Below are 13,624 nucleotides of genomic sequence, written 5' to 3' on the forward strand. Positions count from 1 at the left end.
GTGAGGTGGGGCCTGATCAATGTGAGTGTGGCCATCTTACCTAGGCTACATCACTTTCTGTTTTTGTCTGTCAAAAGTACAACAACTTAAGTCAACTACTGTCGGACGGGTTGAATAAGTGAAAAGACGGACCGTTACTGTGTTTCTTGGAAGACAATTCGTGCTTTCAAGACAACTGGGAACTAATAAAAAATGTGGTCAAATCATGACGTCAGTGATCTTTAGGTCAGAAAGTCAGAGTTCTAGAAAGAGACCAGAGTTTCCGACTTGGAATCCCTTCTTCTTCTGTTTTAATAGCGGTTGACATCCATTCTGTTTCATTACCACACCCAACTGAACTATAGTATACAGTCGTGGCCAAAAGTTTTGAGAATGACACAAATATTTAATTTCCACAAAGTTTGCTGCTTTTGTGTCTTCAGATATTTTTGTCAGATGTTACTATGGAATACTGAAGTATAACTACAAGCATTTCATAAGTGTCAAAGGCTTTTATTGATAATTAGATGAAGTTGATGCAAAGAGTCAATATTTGCAGTGTTGACCCTTCTTTTTCAAGACCTCTGCAATCCACCCTGTCATGCTGTCAATTTCTGGGCCACATCCTGACGGATGGCAGCCCGTTCTTGCATAATCAATGCTTGGAGTTTGTCAGAATTTGTGGGTTTTTGTTTGTCCACCCGCCTCTTGAGGATTGACCACAAGTTCTCAATAGGATTAAGGTATGGAGAGTTTCCTGGTCATGGACCCAAAATATTAATGTTTTGTTCCCCGAGCCACTTAGTTATCACTTTTGCCTTATGGCAAGGTGCTCCATCATGCTGAAAAAGGCATTGTTCATCACCAAACTGTTCCAGGATGGTTGGGAGAAGTTACTCTCTGAGGATGTGTTGGTACCATTCTTTATTCATGGCTGTGTTCTTAGGCAAAATTGTGAGTGAGTCCACTCCCTTGGCTGAGAAGCATCCCCACACATGAATGGTCTCAGGATACTTTACTGTTGGCATGACACAGGACTGATGGTAGCGCTCACCTTGTCTTCTCCGGACAGGCTTTTTTTCTGGATGCCCCAAACAATCGTAAAGGGGATTCATCAAAGAAAATTACTTTACCCCAGTCCTCAGCAGTCCAATCCCTGTACCTTTTGCAGAATATCAGTCTGTCCCTGATGTTTTTCCTGGAGAAAAGTGGCTTCTTTGCTGCCCTTCGTGACACCAGGCCATCCTCCAAAAGTCTTTGCCTCATTGTGCGTGCAGATGCACTCACACCTGCCTGATGCCATTCCTGTACTGGTGGTGCCATGATCTCACAGCTGAATCAACTTTAGGAGACGGTCCTTGCGCTTGCTGGACTTTCTTGGGCGCCCTGAAGCCTTCTTCACAACAATTGAACCACTCTCCTTGAAGTTCTTGATGATCCGATAAATAGTTGATTTTAGGTGCAATCTTACTGTCAGCAATATCCTTGCCTGTGAAGCCCATTTTGTGCAAAGCAATGATGACGGCATGTGTTTCCTTGCAGGTAACCATGGTTGACAGAGGAAGAACAATGATTCCAAGCACCACCCTCCTTTTGAAGCTTCCAGTCTGTTATTCAAACTCAATCAGCATGACAGAGTGATCTTCAGCCTTGTCCTTGTCAACACTCACACCTGTGTTAACGAGAGAATCACTGACATGATGTCAGCTGGTCCTTTTGTGGCTGGGCTGAAATGCAGTGGAAATGTTTTGGGGGGATTCAGTTCATTTGCATGGCAAAGAGGGATTGTGCAATTAATTGCAATTCATCTGATCACTCTTCATAACATTCTGGAGTATATGCAAATTGCCACCATACAAACTGAGGCAGCAGACTTTGAGAAAATTCAAATTTGTGTAATTCTCAAAACTTTTCGCCACTATTGTAGATCCATTACACTTTGTGATGCAAAATGGGAAAAGGGAACCATGAAAATGTTTAAATAAATACAATTTGAATACACATATTTGAATTACCCTACCAACTAACCCTATACTCATTAAAACCCATCACATTATTCCACTACTTTAACCCTATCAAACCTTGCACTATGCCAACGGCCTGGGAGGAAGTACACCACCACTCAACAAACGCTGTAACTCTTCTGAAGTCAAATCCCGTACACCCAAGTACTTCGGTTCAAAAAAGGAAATCAACCAAGTGATATAAACGCATTAGGCCCTAATCTATGGATTTCACATGACTGGGAATACAAATATGCATCTGTTGGTCACAGAGACCTTAAAAAAAAGGAAGGGGTGTGGATCAGAAAACCAGTCAGTATCTGGTGTGACCATTTTCCTCATGCAGTACGACACATCTCCTTTGCATAGAGTTGATCAGGCTGTTGATTGTTGCCTATGGAATGTTGTCCCACTCAATGGCTGTGCACATTTGCTGTATATTGGAGGTAACTGGAACACGCTGTCTTACAGTTTTACTCAAAGCACCCCCCTCCCTCTCTCTCTCTCTCTCACTCCCCCCTCCCTCTCCCCCATCTCCTTACCTCCCTCTCTCTCACTCCCCTCCCTCTCTCTCTCTCACTCCCCCATCTCCTTACCTCCCTCTCTCTCCATCTCCCTCCCTCCCTCCCTCCCGCTCTCTCTCACTCCCCCCTCCCTCTCCCCCATCTCCTTACCTCCCTCTCTCTCCACCTCCCTCCCTCCATTTCTCTCTCCCCCTTCCTCCATTTCTCCCCCTCCCCCCTCTCCCCCTCCTTTTCTCTCTCCCCCTCCCTCCCTCCCTCTCTCTCCCCCTCCCTCCCTCTCTCCTCCCCCTCCCCTCCCCTCTCTCTCTCTCTCTCTCTCTCTCTCCCCTCCCTCTTTCAATTCAAGGAGCTTTATTGGTACGGGAAACATATGTTAACATTGCCAAAGCAAGTGAAGTAGATAATATACAAAAGTGAAATAAACAATAAAAATGAACAGTAAACATTTCACTCACAGAAGTTCCAAAAGAATAAAGACATACAAATGTCATATTTTTTTTATATATACAGTGTTGTAACGATGTACAAATGGTTAAAGTACAAAAGGGAAAATAAATAAGCATAAATATGGGTTGAATTTACAATGGTGTTTGTTCTTCACTGATTGACCTTTTCTTGTGGCAACAGCTCACAAATCTTGCTGCTGTGATGCACATTGTGGTATTTCACCCAGTAGATATGTGAGTTTATCAAAATCAGGTTTGTTTTCGAATTCTTTGTGGATCTGTGTAATCGGAGAGAAATTATGTGTCTCTAATATGGTCAAACATTGGGCAGGATGTTAGGAAGTGCAGCTCAGTTTCCACCTCATTTTGTGGGCAGAGTGCACATAGCCTGTCTTTGGAGAGCCAGGTCTGTCAACGGCGGCCTTTCTCAATAGCAAGGCTATGCCCACTGAGTCTGTACATAGTCAAAGCTTTCCTTAAGTTTGGGTCAGTCACAGTGGTCAGGTATTCTGCCACTCTGTACTCTCTGTTTAGGGCCAAACAGCATTCTAGTTTGCTCTGTTTTTTTGTTAATTCTTTCCAATGTGTCAAGTAATTATCATTTTGTTTTCACATGATTTGGTTGGGTCCAAATGAGTTTCTGTCCTGGGGCTCTGTGGGGTGTGTTTGTGAACAGATCCCCAGGACCAGCTTACTTAGGGGACTCTTCTCCAAGTACTGCAGTGCATCTCCTCCTCATGGACTCCATCAGATTTTCCAGTTCTTGCTGTGAGATGTTACCGCACTCTTCCACCAAGGCACCTGCAAGTTCCTGGACATTTCTGGGGTGGAATGGCCCGAGCCCTCATCCTCCGATCCAACAGATCCCAGACGTGCTCAATGGGATTGAGATCTGGGCTCTTTGCTGGCCATGGTAGAACACTGACATTCCTGTCTTGCAGGAAATCACGCACAGAACGAGCAGTACAGCTGGTGGCATTGTCATGCTGGAGGGTCATGTCAGGATGAGCCTGCAGGAAGGGTACCACATGAGGGAGGAGGATGTCTTCCCTGTAAAATACAGCGTTGAGATTGCCTGCAATGACAACAAGCTCAGTCAGATGATGCTGTGACACACAGCCCCAGACCATGACGGACCCTCCACCTCCAAATTGATCCCACTCCAGAGTACAGACCTCAGTGTAACGCTCATTCCTTCGATGATAAATGCGAATCCGACCATCACCCCTAGTGAGACACAACTGCGAATCGACAGAGAAGAGCACTTTTTGCCAGTCCTGTCTGGTCCAGCAACGGTGGGTTTGTGCCCATAGGCGGCGTTGTTGCCTTACAACAGGCCCACAAGCCCTCAGTCCAGCCTCTCTCAGCCTATTGAGGACAGTCTGAGCACTGATGGAGGGATTGTGCATTCCTGGTGTAACTCGGGCAGTTGTTGTTGCCATTCTGTACATGTCCCGCAGGTGTGATGTTCGGATATACCGATCCTGTGCCGGTGTTGTTACATGTGGTCTGCCACTGCGAGGACGATCATCTGTCCATCCTGTCTCCCTGTTGCACTGTCTTAGGCATCTCACAGTAAGGACATTGCAATTTATTGCCCTGCCCACATCTGCAGTCCTCATGCCTCCTTGCAGCATGCCTAAGGCACGTTCACACAGATGAGCAGGGACCCTGGGCATCTTTCTTTTGGTGTTTTTCAGAGTCAGTAGAAAGGCCTCTTTAGTGTCCTAAGTTTTCATATCTGCGACCTTAATTGCCTACCGTCTGTAAGCTGTTAATGTCTTAACAACCATTCCACAGGTGTATGTTCATTACTTGTTGATGGTTCATTGAACAAGCATGAGAAACAGTATTAAAACCTTTTACAATAAAGATCTGTGAAGTTATTTGGATCTTTACAAATTAACTTTGAAATACAGGGTCCTGAAAAGGGGACGTTTCTTTTTTTTTGCTGAGTTTACATTGTACACAGAGGATATTTTTGCATGCAGAGTCTTAATTTGGTGTTTGTCACATTTTATGAATTCTTGGTTGGTGAGCGGACCCCAGACCTCACAACCATAAAGGGCAATGTGTTCTATAACTTATTCAAGTCTTTTTGGCCAGATCCTAATTGGTAGGTCAAATTGTATGTTCCTTTTGATGGCATAGAATGCCCTTCTTGCCTTGCTGATGTTTAGGCCACGGTATGTATCTTTTTTTCTGTGCTCTAGGGCAACGGTGTCCAGATGGAATTTGGATTTGTGGCCCAGGCGACTGGACTTTTTTTGGAACACCATTATTTCGGTCTTACTGAGATTTACTGTCACGGCCCAGGTCTGGCAGAATCTGTGCAGAAGATCTAGGTGCTGCTGTAGTAGGCCCTCCTTGGTTGGGGACAGAAGCACCAGATCATCAGCAAACAGTAGATATTTGACTTCAGATTCTAGTAGGGTGAGGCCCGGCTGCTGCTGACTTTTCTAGTGCCCTCGCCAATTTGTTGATATATATGTTGAAGAGGGTAGGACTTAAGCTACATCCCTGTCTCACCCCACAGCCCTGTGGGAAGAAATGTGTGTGTTTTTTTGCCTATTTTACCCGCACACTTGTTGTTTGCGTACATGGATTTTATAATGCCGTATGTTTTTCCCCCAACACCACTTTTCATCAATTTGTATAGGAGACCCTCATGCCAAACTGAGTCAAAGGCTTTTTTTCAAATCAACAAAGTATGAGAAGACTTTGCCTTTGTTTTGTTTTGTTTGTTTGTTTGTCAATTAGGGTGTGTAGGGTGAATACATGGTCTGTCATACGATAATTTGGAATAAAGCCAATTTGACATTTGCTCAGTACATTGTTTTCATTGAGGAAATGTACGAGTCTGCTGTTAATGATAATGCAGAGGACTTTCCCACGGTTGCTGTTGACGTATATCCCACGGTAGTTATTGGGGTCAAATTTGTCTCCACTTTTGTGGATTGGGGTGATCAGTCCTTGGATCTAAATATTGGGGAAGATGCCAGAGTTAAGAATGATGTTAATGAGTTTTAGTATAGCCAATTGGAATTTGTTGTCTGTTATTTGATCATTTCATTGAGGATACCATCAACACCACAGGCCTTTTGGGGTCTCTCTCTCTCTCTTAACCCCCTCCTCCTCTCTTCCCTCTCCCTCTTTTCCTCTTCCCCCTCCCTCTCTATACCCCCTCTCTCTCTCTCTCTTCCCCCTCTCTCTGTCTCTTCCCACCCTCTCGCTCTCTTCCCTCCCTCCCTCTCTCTCTGCCTCCCTCTCTTTCCCCTCCCTCGCTCTCTCCCCCCTCTCTCTCTCTCCCCCCCTCTCTCTTCCCCCTCTCTCTCTCCCCCCTCTCTCTCTTCCCCTCCCTCTCTCTCTCTTTTCCTCCCTCCCCCACCCCCTCTCTCTTCTCCCCTCTCTTGCGCTCTTCTCCCCTCCCTCTTTCTCTCTTCCCCGTCCCGCGCTCTCTCTCTTCCCCGTCCCGCACTCTCTCTCTTCCCCTCCCTCTCTCTTCCCCTCCCTCCCTCTCTCTCTCTCTTCCCCTCCCTCTCTCTACTTCTTCCACCTCTCTCTCTCCCCTCCCTCTCATTTTCAACCATCCTCCCTCTCTCTTTTCCCCTCTCTCTCTCTCTCTCTCTCTCTCTCTCTCTCTCTCCCTCCCTCTCTCTACTTCTTCCCCCTCCCCCTCTCTCTCCCTCTCTCTCTTCCCCTCCCGCTCTCTCTCTCTTCCCCCTCCCTCTCTCTACTTCTTCCCCCTCTCTCTCTTCCCCCTCCTCCCTCTCTCTATCTCTCCCCTCCCTCTCTGTCTTCCCCTCTTTTACTCTTCCACCCTCCCTCCTCCTACCCCCCCTCTCTCTCTTCCCTCTCTCTCTCTCTGTCTCTTCCCCCTCTCGCTATCTTCCCTCCCTCCCTCCCTCTCTCTTCCCCCCTCCCTCTCTCTCTTCCCCCTCCTCCCCCTCTTTCTTCCCCCTCCTCCCCCTCCCTCTTCCCCTCTCTCTCTTCCCCCTCCCTCCCTCCCTCCTTCTCTCTCCTCCGTCCTCCCCCTCCTCCCTTCCCTCTCCCCCTCCTCCCTCTCTCTCCCCCTCCTTCTCTCTCCTCCGTCCTCCCCTCCCTCTCTTCCCCCCTCCCTCCCTCTCTCTTCCCCCTCCCTCTCTCTCTTCCCCTCCCTCCCTCTCTCTTCCCCTCCCTCGCTCTCTCTTCCACCCCTGCTCTCTCTCTCTCTTTCTTCCCCTCCCTCTCTCTCTCTCTTCCCCCTCCCGCCCTCTCTCTTCCCCCTCCCTCGCTCTCTCTTCCACCCCTGCTCTCTCTCTCTCTTTCTTCCCCTCCCTCTCTCTCTCTCTTCCCCCTCAGCCCTCTCTCTCTCTTCCCCTCAATCTCTCTCTCTTCCCCCCCCCTCCTTCTCTCTCCTCCTCTCTTCCCTCCTCCATCTCTTCCCTCCCTTTATCACACTTTGGGAAAATCTCAATAGTGTCCTACTCGTATCCTCTCTCCTCCTCAAAACCCATTGGAGGAGAAGGTCAGAGGGGAGGAACCTCTGGTTTTCTCATCCAATGGGTTTTGAGAAGGAGGCGTGGAGAAAGGACGCAAGGAGAATGCAATTGAGATCCTCCCCAAAATAGGCTCCCTGTGCCTCGACAACACAATCAAAAACGGGCTGACACTAGGCTGCCGACCGTGGACGGAGAACAGAAGAGCACATTTCATCCCAAATATAATACGAGGAGTTCGTTTGAAACGTCTCGCTTGACCTGCGTAGGCTACACTATGGAGATCCAGAGCGTGGAATAGAGACGGACGGAGTAGCCTATCACATCTAAACCGATGATGAGCGGGGTTAACTCTGCCACAGGCTCGGCTTCGTGCCGCTTCGCCCAGCACTTCGTGGTGTGTGGATTGGATACGGAGTCTGGTCTAGAACCAGAAGAATTAGCTGGTAAGTATTGTTTTCTTTATAGCCTATTATAACATAATATAGAATAATCATTCAAAAAGCGTTAACTGCCGAATTTGCCAACGCAATTGAAGGTGAAATCACCAAAAGGTCTTCAATTGATTTATCAAAGTGACTGGGCGACCGTCCGAGTTATTTTATTTTTTATCGAGCTGTCAGGTGAGAAGTGCAATGGTGCCTATCCATCCAGTATCGGTGAGACTTCGGGAAAACAGCTGAGACCGTGACGGTCAGCAGGGAGTGTTTATTGTCGTGACAGCTGAGCAGATATAGAAATCCCTTAAAATTGCCTTCTCAATCAATTCACATTTAACAGTTTTGACTGATGGGCAACTCCAGTCCTCGGGGCCGGGGTTGTGTCATGCTCTCCATTCCTAACACACACAGTGAGAATTATACACTGATCATGATTAGTTGATTATTGGAGTCAGGTGTGTTTACTGGGGCATTGCCCCCGAGAACTGGCGCGTCCCATGCCTGGCCTATTTCTATATCCATGATTACAGCATATTTTGTGTTTTTATTGTCATTATAAAGTCTGAACACTCGCCACATCACTCCCTGGGGGATGGGGTTGTGTAGTTATTAGAGGAGAACGGCTGATGCCAACCATGTAGGCCAGGGTATTCTGGATTGGTGTCACGCTTTCCCATCCCTAGCAAAGACGGCTTTTTAAAATTGAACTAATTGCATTTTTAACTGAAGATCATTAGATTATTGGAGATGGGTGTATTAGCTGGGGTAAAAGTGTGACACCAGTCAGGACTGAAGTTGCCCTACGAGGTCCAGAGCCTGCTGGTTTTCTGTTCTACCTGGTAACCGAAGAAAACCATTTGAAAATAAGTGAGATTAACTTGTACTATCCCCCCCAAAAAATTCTCCTGTTGCTCAACATTTAAAAAAAAACATTTTGTGTCATAATCAATGAACATGACCCAGTAGCACTCAAGTGCATCACAGGATTTGATGGGAGGAGATTCCAGTTAAGAACAAATTGTTATTTTCAATGACGGCCTAGGAACAGTGGATTAACTGCCTGTTCAGGGGCAGAACGACAGATTTGTACCTTGTCAGCTCAGGGGTTTGAACTTGCAACCTTCCAGTTACTAGTCCAACACTCTAACCACTAGGCTACCCTGCCTCCCCACCCAATGTAGTGAACACCACCCAATGTAGTGAACACCACCCAATGTAGTGAACACCACCCTATGTAGTGAACACCACCCAATGTAGTGAACACCACCCAATGTAGTGAACACCACCCTATGTAGTGAACACCACCCTATGTAGTGAACACCACCCTATGTAGTGAACACCACCCTATGTAGTGAACACCACCCTATGTAGTGAACACCACCCTATGTAGTGAACACCACCCTATGTAGTGAACACCACCCAATGTAGTGAACACCACCCAATGTAGTGAACACCACCCAATGTAGTGAACACCACCCAATGTAGTGAACACCACCCAATGTAGTGAACACCACCCAATGTAGTGAACACCACCCAATGTAGTGAACACCACCCAATGTAGTGAACACCACCCAATGTAGTGAACACCACCCAATGTAGTGAACACCACCCAATGTAGTGAACACCACCCAATGTAGTGAACACCACCCAATGTAGTGAACACCACCCAATGTAGTGAACACCACCCTATGTAGTGAACACCACCCTATGTAGTGAACACCACCCTATGTAGTGAACACCACCCTATGTAGTGAACACCACCCTATGTAGTGAACACCACCCTATGTAGTGAACACCACCCTATGTAGTGAACACCACCCTATGTAGTGAACACCACCCTATGTAGTGAACACTCCCCTATGTAGTGAACACTCCCCTATGTAGTGAACACTCCCCTATGTAGTGAACACTCCCCTATGTAGGGAACACCACCCTATGTAGGGAACACCACCCTATGTAGGGAACACCACCCTATGTAGGGAACACCACCCTATGTAGGGAACACCACCCTATGTAGGGAACACCACCCTATGTAGGGAACACCACCCTATGTAGGGAACACCACCCTATGTAGGGAACACCACCCTATGTAGGGAACACCACCCTATGTAGGGAACACCACCCTATGTAGGGAACACCACCCTATGTAGGGAACACCACCCTATGTAGGGAACACCACCCTATGTAGTGAACACCACCCTATGTAGTGAACACCACCCTATGTAGTGAACACCACCCAATGTAGTGAACACCACCCTATGTAGTGAACACCACCCTATGTAGTGAACACCACCCTATGTAGTGAACACCACCCTATGTAGTGAACACCACCCAATGTAGGGAACACTCCCCTGGCTGCCAGTTCGTTTCTTCTGTAGCCAACTCCTTTGTGGTTGTCGGAGCCTCTTCTGGTCTGGTCTCCTGGATGCAGTGGTGGAGGGTATCGGATTGCCATGGTGACCATGACAGTCAACCACAGTGACGCTGCGGTGGTGCGCTCTAACCTGGGGGGAGTGGTCACATCAGGAGCTATATGGCTAGACTCTCATGACATTATCTCTAAGAGAAAAGACTTACCGCGAAGATGAATGCCTAAAGCAGTGGTTGGCCTTCCTGTCGGCTGACCAGAATATCGGCAGTCATATTTTTCTGTTAAATCCTAATTTTCTTTTAAATGTTGAATCGCCACCATTTGTTCTCCCCTAGCAGTTGATCGTTAGGTAATCAGTCACCCACTGCTTTTAGAAAATCGTCTTCAGTGTAGCTTTCTTGAATCCTCCTTTCTCATTCCAAATATGAGATTATGTATGTATGTACAGTTGAAGTCAGAAGTTTACATACACCTTAGCCGAATACATTTAAACTCAGTTTTTCACAATTCCTGACATTTTAACTCTAGTAAAAATTCCCTGTCTTAGGTTAGTTAGGATCACCACTTTATTTTAAGGATGTGAATTGTCAGAATAGTATTAGAATGATTCATTTCAGCTTTTATTTCTTTCATCACATTCCCAGTGGGTCAGAAGTTTACATGCTACCAAATACTAATTGAGTGTATTGCCTTTAAATTGTTTAACTTGGGTCAAACATTTTGGGTAGCCTTCCACACGCTTCCCACAATAAGTTGGGTGAATTTTGGCCCGTTCCTAATGACAGCTGGTGTAACTAAGTCAGGTTTGTAGGCCTCTTTGCTCGCACACACTTTTTCAGTTCTAACCACAGATTTTCTATAGGATTGAAGTCAGGGCTTTGTGAAGGCCACTCCAATACCTTGACTTTGTTGTCCTTAAGCCATTTTGCCACAACTTTGGAAGTGGACAATGCTTGGGGTCATTGTCCATTTGGAGGACCCATTTGCGACCAAGCTTTAACTTCCTGACTGATGCCTTGAGATGTTGCTTCAATGTCGCCACATAATTTTACTTCCTCATAATGCCATATATTTTGTGAAGTGCACCAGTCTCTCCTGTAGAAAATCACCCCCACAACATGATGCTGCAACCCCCGTGCTTCACGGTTGGGATGGTGTTCTTCGGCTTGCAAGCATCCCCCTTTTCCCTCCAAACATAACGATGGTCATTATGGCCAAACAGTTCGATTTTTATTTCATCAGACCAGAGGACATTTCTCCAAAAAGTACAATCTTTGTCCACATGTGCAGTTGCAAACCGTAGTCTGGCTTTTTATGGCGATTTTGGAGCAGTGGCTTCTTCCTTGCTGAGCGGCCTTTCAGGTTATGTCGATATAGGACACGTTTTAATGTGGATATAGACTTTTTCCCCTGTTTTCTTCAGCATCTTCACAAGGTCCTTTGCTGGTTGTTCTGGGATTGATTTGCATTTTTCGCACCAAAGTACGTTAATTGCTAGGAGACAGAACTCGTCTCCTTCCTAAGCGCTATGACAGCTGCGTGGTCCCATGGTGTTTATACTTGCCTACTAGTGTTTGTACAGATGAACGTGATACCTTCAGGTGTTTGGAAATTGCTTCCAAGGATGAACCAGATTTGTGGAGGTCTACAATTTTGGCTTATTTCTTTGTGATATTCCCATGATGTCAAGCGAAGAGGCACTGAGTTTGAAGGTAGGCCTTAAAATACATCCACAGGTACACCTCCAAATGATGTCAATTAGCCTATCAGAAGCTTCTAAAACCATGACATAATTTTATGGAATTTTCCAAGCTGTTTAAAGGCGGAGTCAACTTAGTGTATGTATAACTTGAGTCTACTACTGTAGCTCAGTTGGTAGAGCATGGCGCTTGTAACGCCAGGGTAGTGGGTTCGATTCCCGGGACCACCCATACGTAGAATGTATGCACACATGACTGTAAGTCGCTTTGGATAAAAGCGTCTGCTAAATGGCATTTATTATTATTATTATTATTAACTTCTGACCCACTGGAATTGTAATGCAGTGAAATAATCTGTAAACAATTGTTGGAAAAATTACTTGTCATGCACAAAGGGAGGGGGCTGGGAAAGAATCCCTGTGGTGTGTAAATTGTATATTGCAAGCTCTGGTATACTGGATTCTCTCAAGTCCCAAGTGAGGAAGAGGCAAGGAATGCGTTATTCAGAATAGAACAATCTGCACCATCTTCCTACTGGCTCTCTGTCGTTGTGAAATTCACAGAACACACAGTCACATCCTATATTCTTTATGGAGGTGGGGGAGAAGGACAGGGGACTGAGCATCCAGGGAACATGGTGGGGTGGTAACCGGACACATGTAACCCTCCAAGACTGTCGTCATACATCCTATCTAGCCTGGTGTTTGTGTCAGGATGTGAAAAACCCTACCCTTACACCCCCCTCACATTCACAACACCCCCTGCTGAGGATCACCTTATCAGGTTTGTCAGTGAAAAGGAAAGGATGGGGGGGTTGCTGCTGCTAGTGGATCTGGCCTTCACCTGTCTGCTTATGTAACATCAGGTCATACTAATCTCTGCTGCAGCAAGGCAGCACTGCCTTTCATGGATTTGTGTGTGTCGGTAGATGGATGTGTTGCTTTGAGGGGTGTGTGTGTCTGCAGATAGATGTGTTGCTTTGAGGGGTGTGTGTGTCTGCAGATAGATGTGTTGCTTTGAGGGGTGTGTGTGTGTCTGCATATCTGTCGATGGTGAATGTTTTTTTTGAGAGATGCCTTATTTTCATGTGTGTTTTGTAATTGGAGAGTGACTTGAAAGAAACAATCTTCTGTTGTTGGCCCCTCAATAGATGCCTCTGTTTCTGCAGCCCTAATCACATTTCACATGATGTTCCCGGCTGGAATGCCGGGTCGCCATGGTTTCAGCTCCCGGCTCCAAACGGACGGGTGACTCTCGCAGGGAATGACATCGGTGTCAGACGGGAACCACAGTGGGATGGTCAGGGATGCTGAAATGTCGCAAACAGGAAGACAAGGATGGACTGAAGTCCGATTTAGGCTATGTTCCATGCAACTGAATATGAAAGGCTGGTGACTAACATTTATCTTGTGAACTCTTGGTTGCTTCTGGAACAAATCAATGATCAAACCCGAGTCCTCCTTTCTCAAGAATGTGTTATCCCTCTGTGCGAAAGCCTTCACACAAGTCTTCCAGTCTGGGGGCAAGGTTAGATATATAATTTGAGAAAGCATAGTTCGGCAAACCACATCTGATACATTTATTCAACCAGGAGACAGACGTAGGAGGATCTTGTAATTGAGGCAGTGTCTGCTCATTGAATGAGAGACCGTGTCTGCTCATTCGTGTTGTTTCATCTCTCAA

General features: G+C 46.4%; 1 protein-coding gene across 1 annotated transcript in view; it reads left to right on the forward strand.

Annotated features, from left to right (window-relative positions):
- The first annotated feature begins 7,540 nt into the window (after positions 1-7,540).
- LOC118359364 (DENN domain-containing protein 5B-like) overlaps positions 7,541-13,624 on the forward strand; it is a 39,480-nt gene continuing 33,396 nt past the window's right edge. The window contains exon 1 of the mRNA XM_035737911.1: positions 7,541-7,876. Coding sequence (XP_035593804.1) covers positions 7,765-7,876 — 112 coding nt within the window. The 5' untranslated portion in view covers positions 7,541-7,764. The remainder of the gene's footprint in view (positions 7,877-13,624) is intronic.

Source organism: Oncorhynchus keta, chromosome 26, assembly GCF_023373465.1.
Source record: "Oncorhynchus keta strain PuntledgeMale-10-30-2019 chromosome 26, Oket_V2, whole genome shotgun sequence".
Taxonomy (NCBI): Eukaryota; Metazoa; Chordata; class Actinopteri; order Salmoniformes; family Salmonidae; genus Oncorhynchus; species Oncorhynchus keta.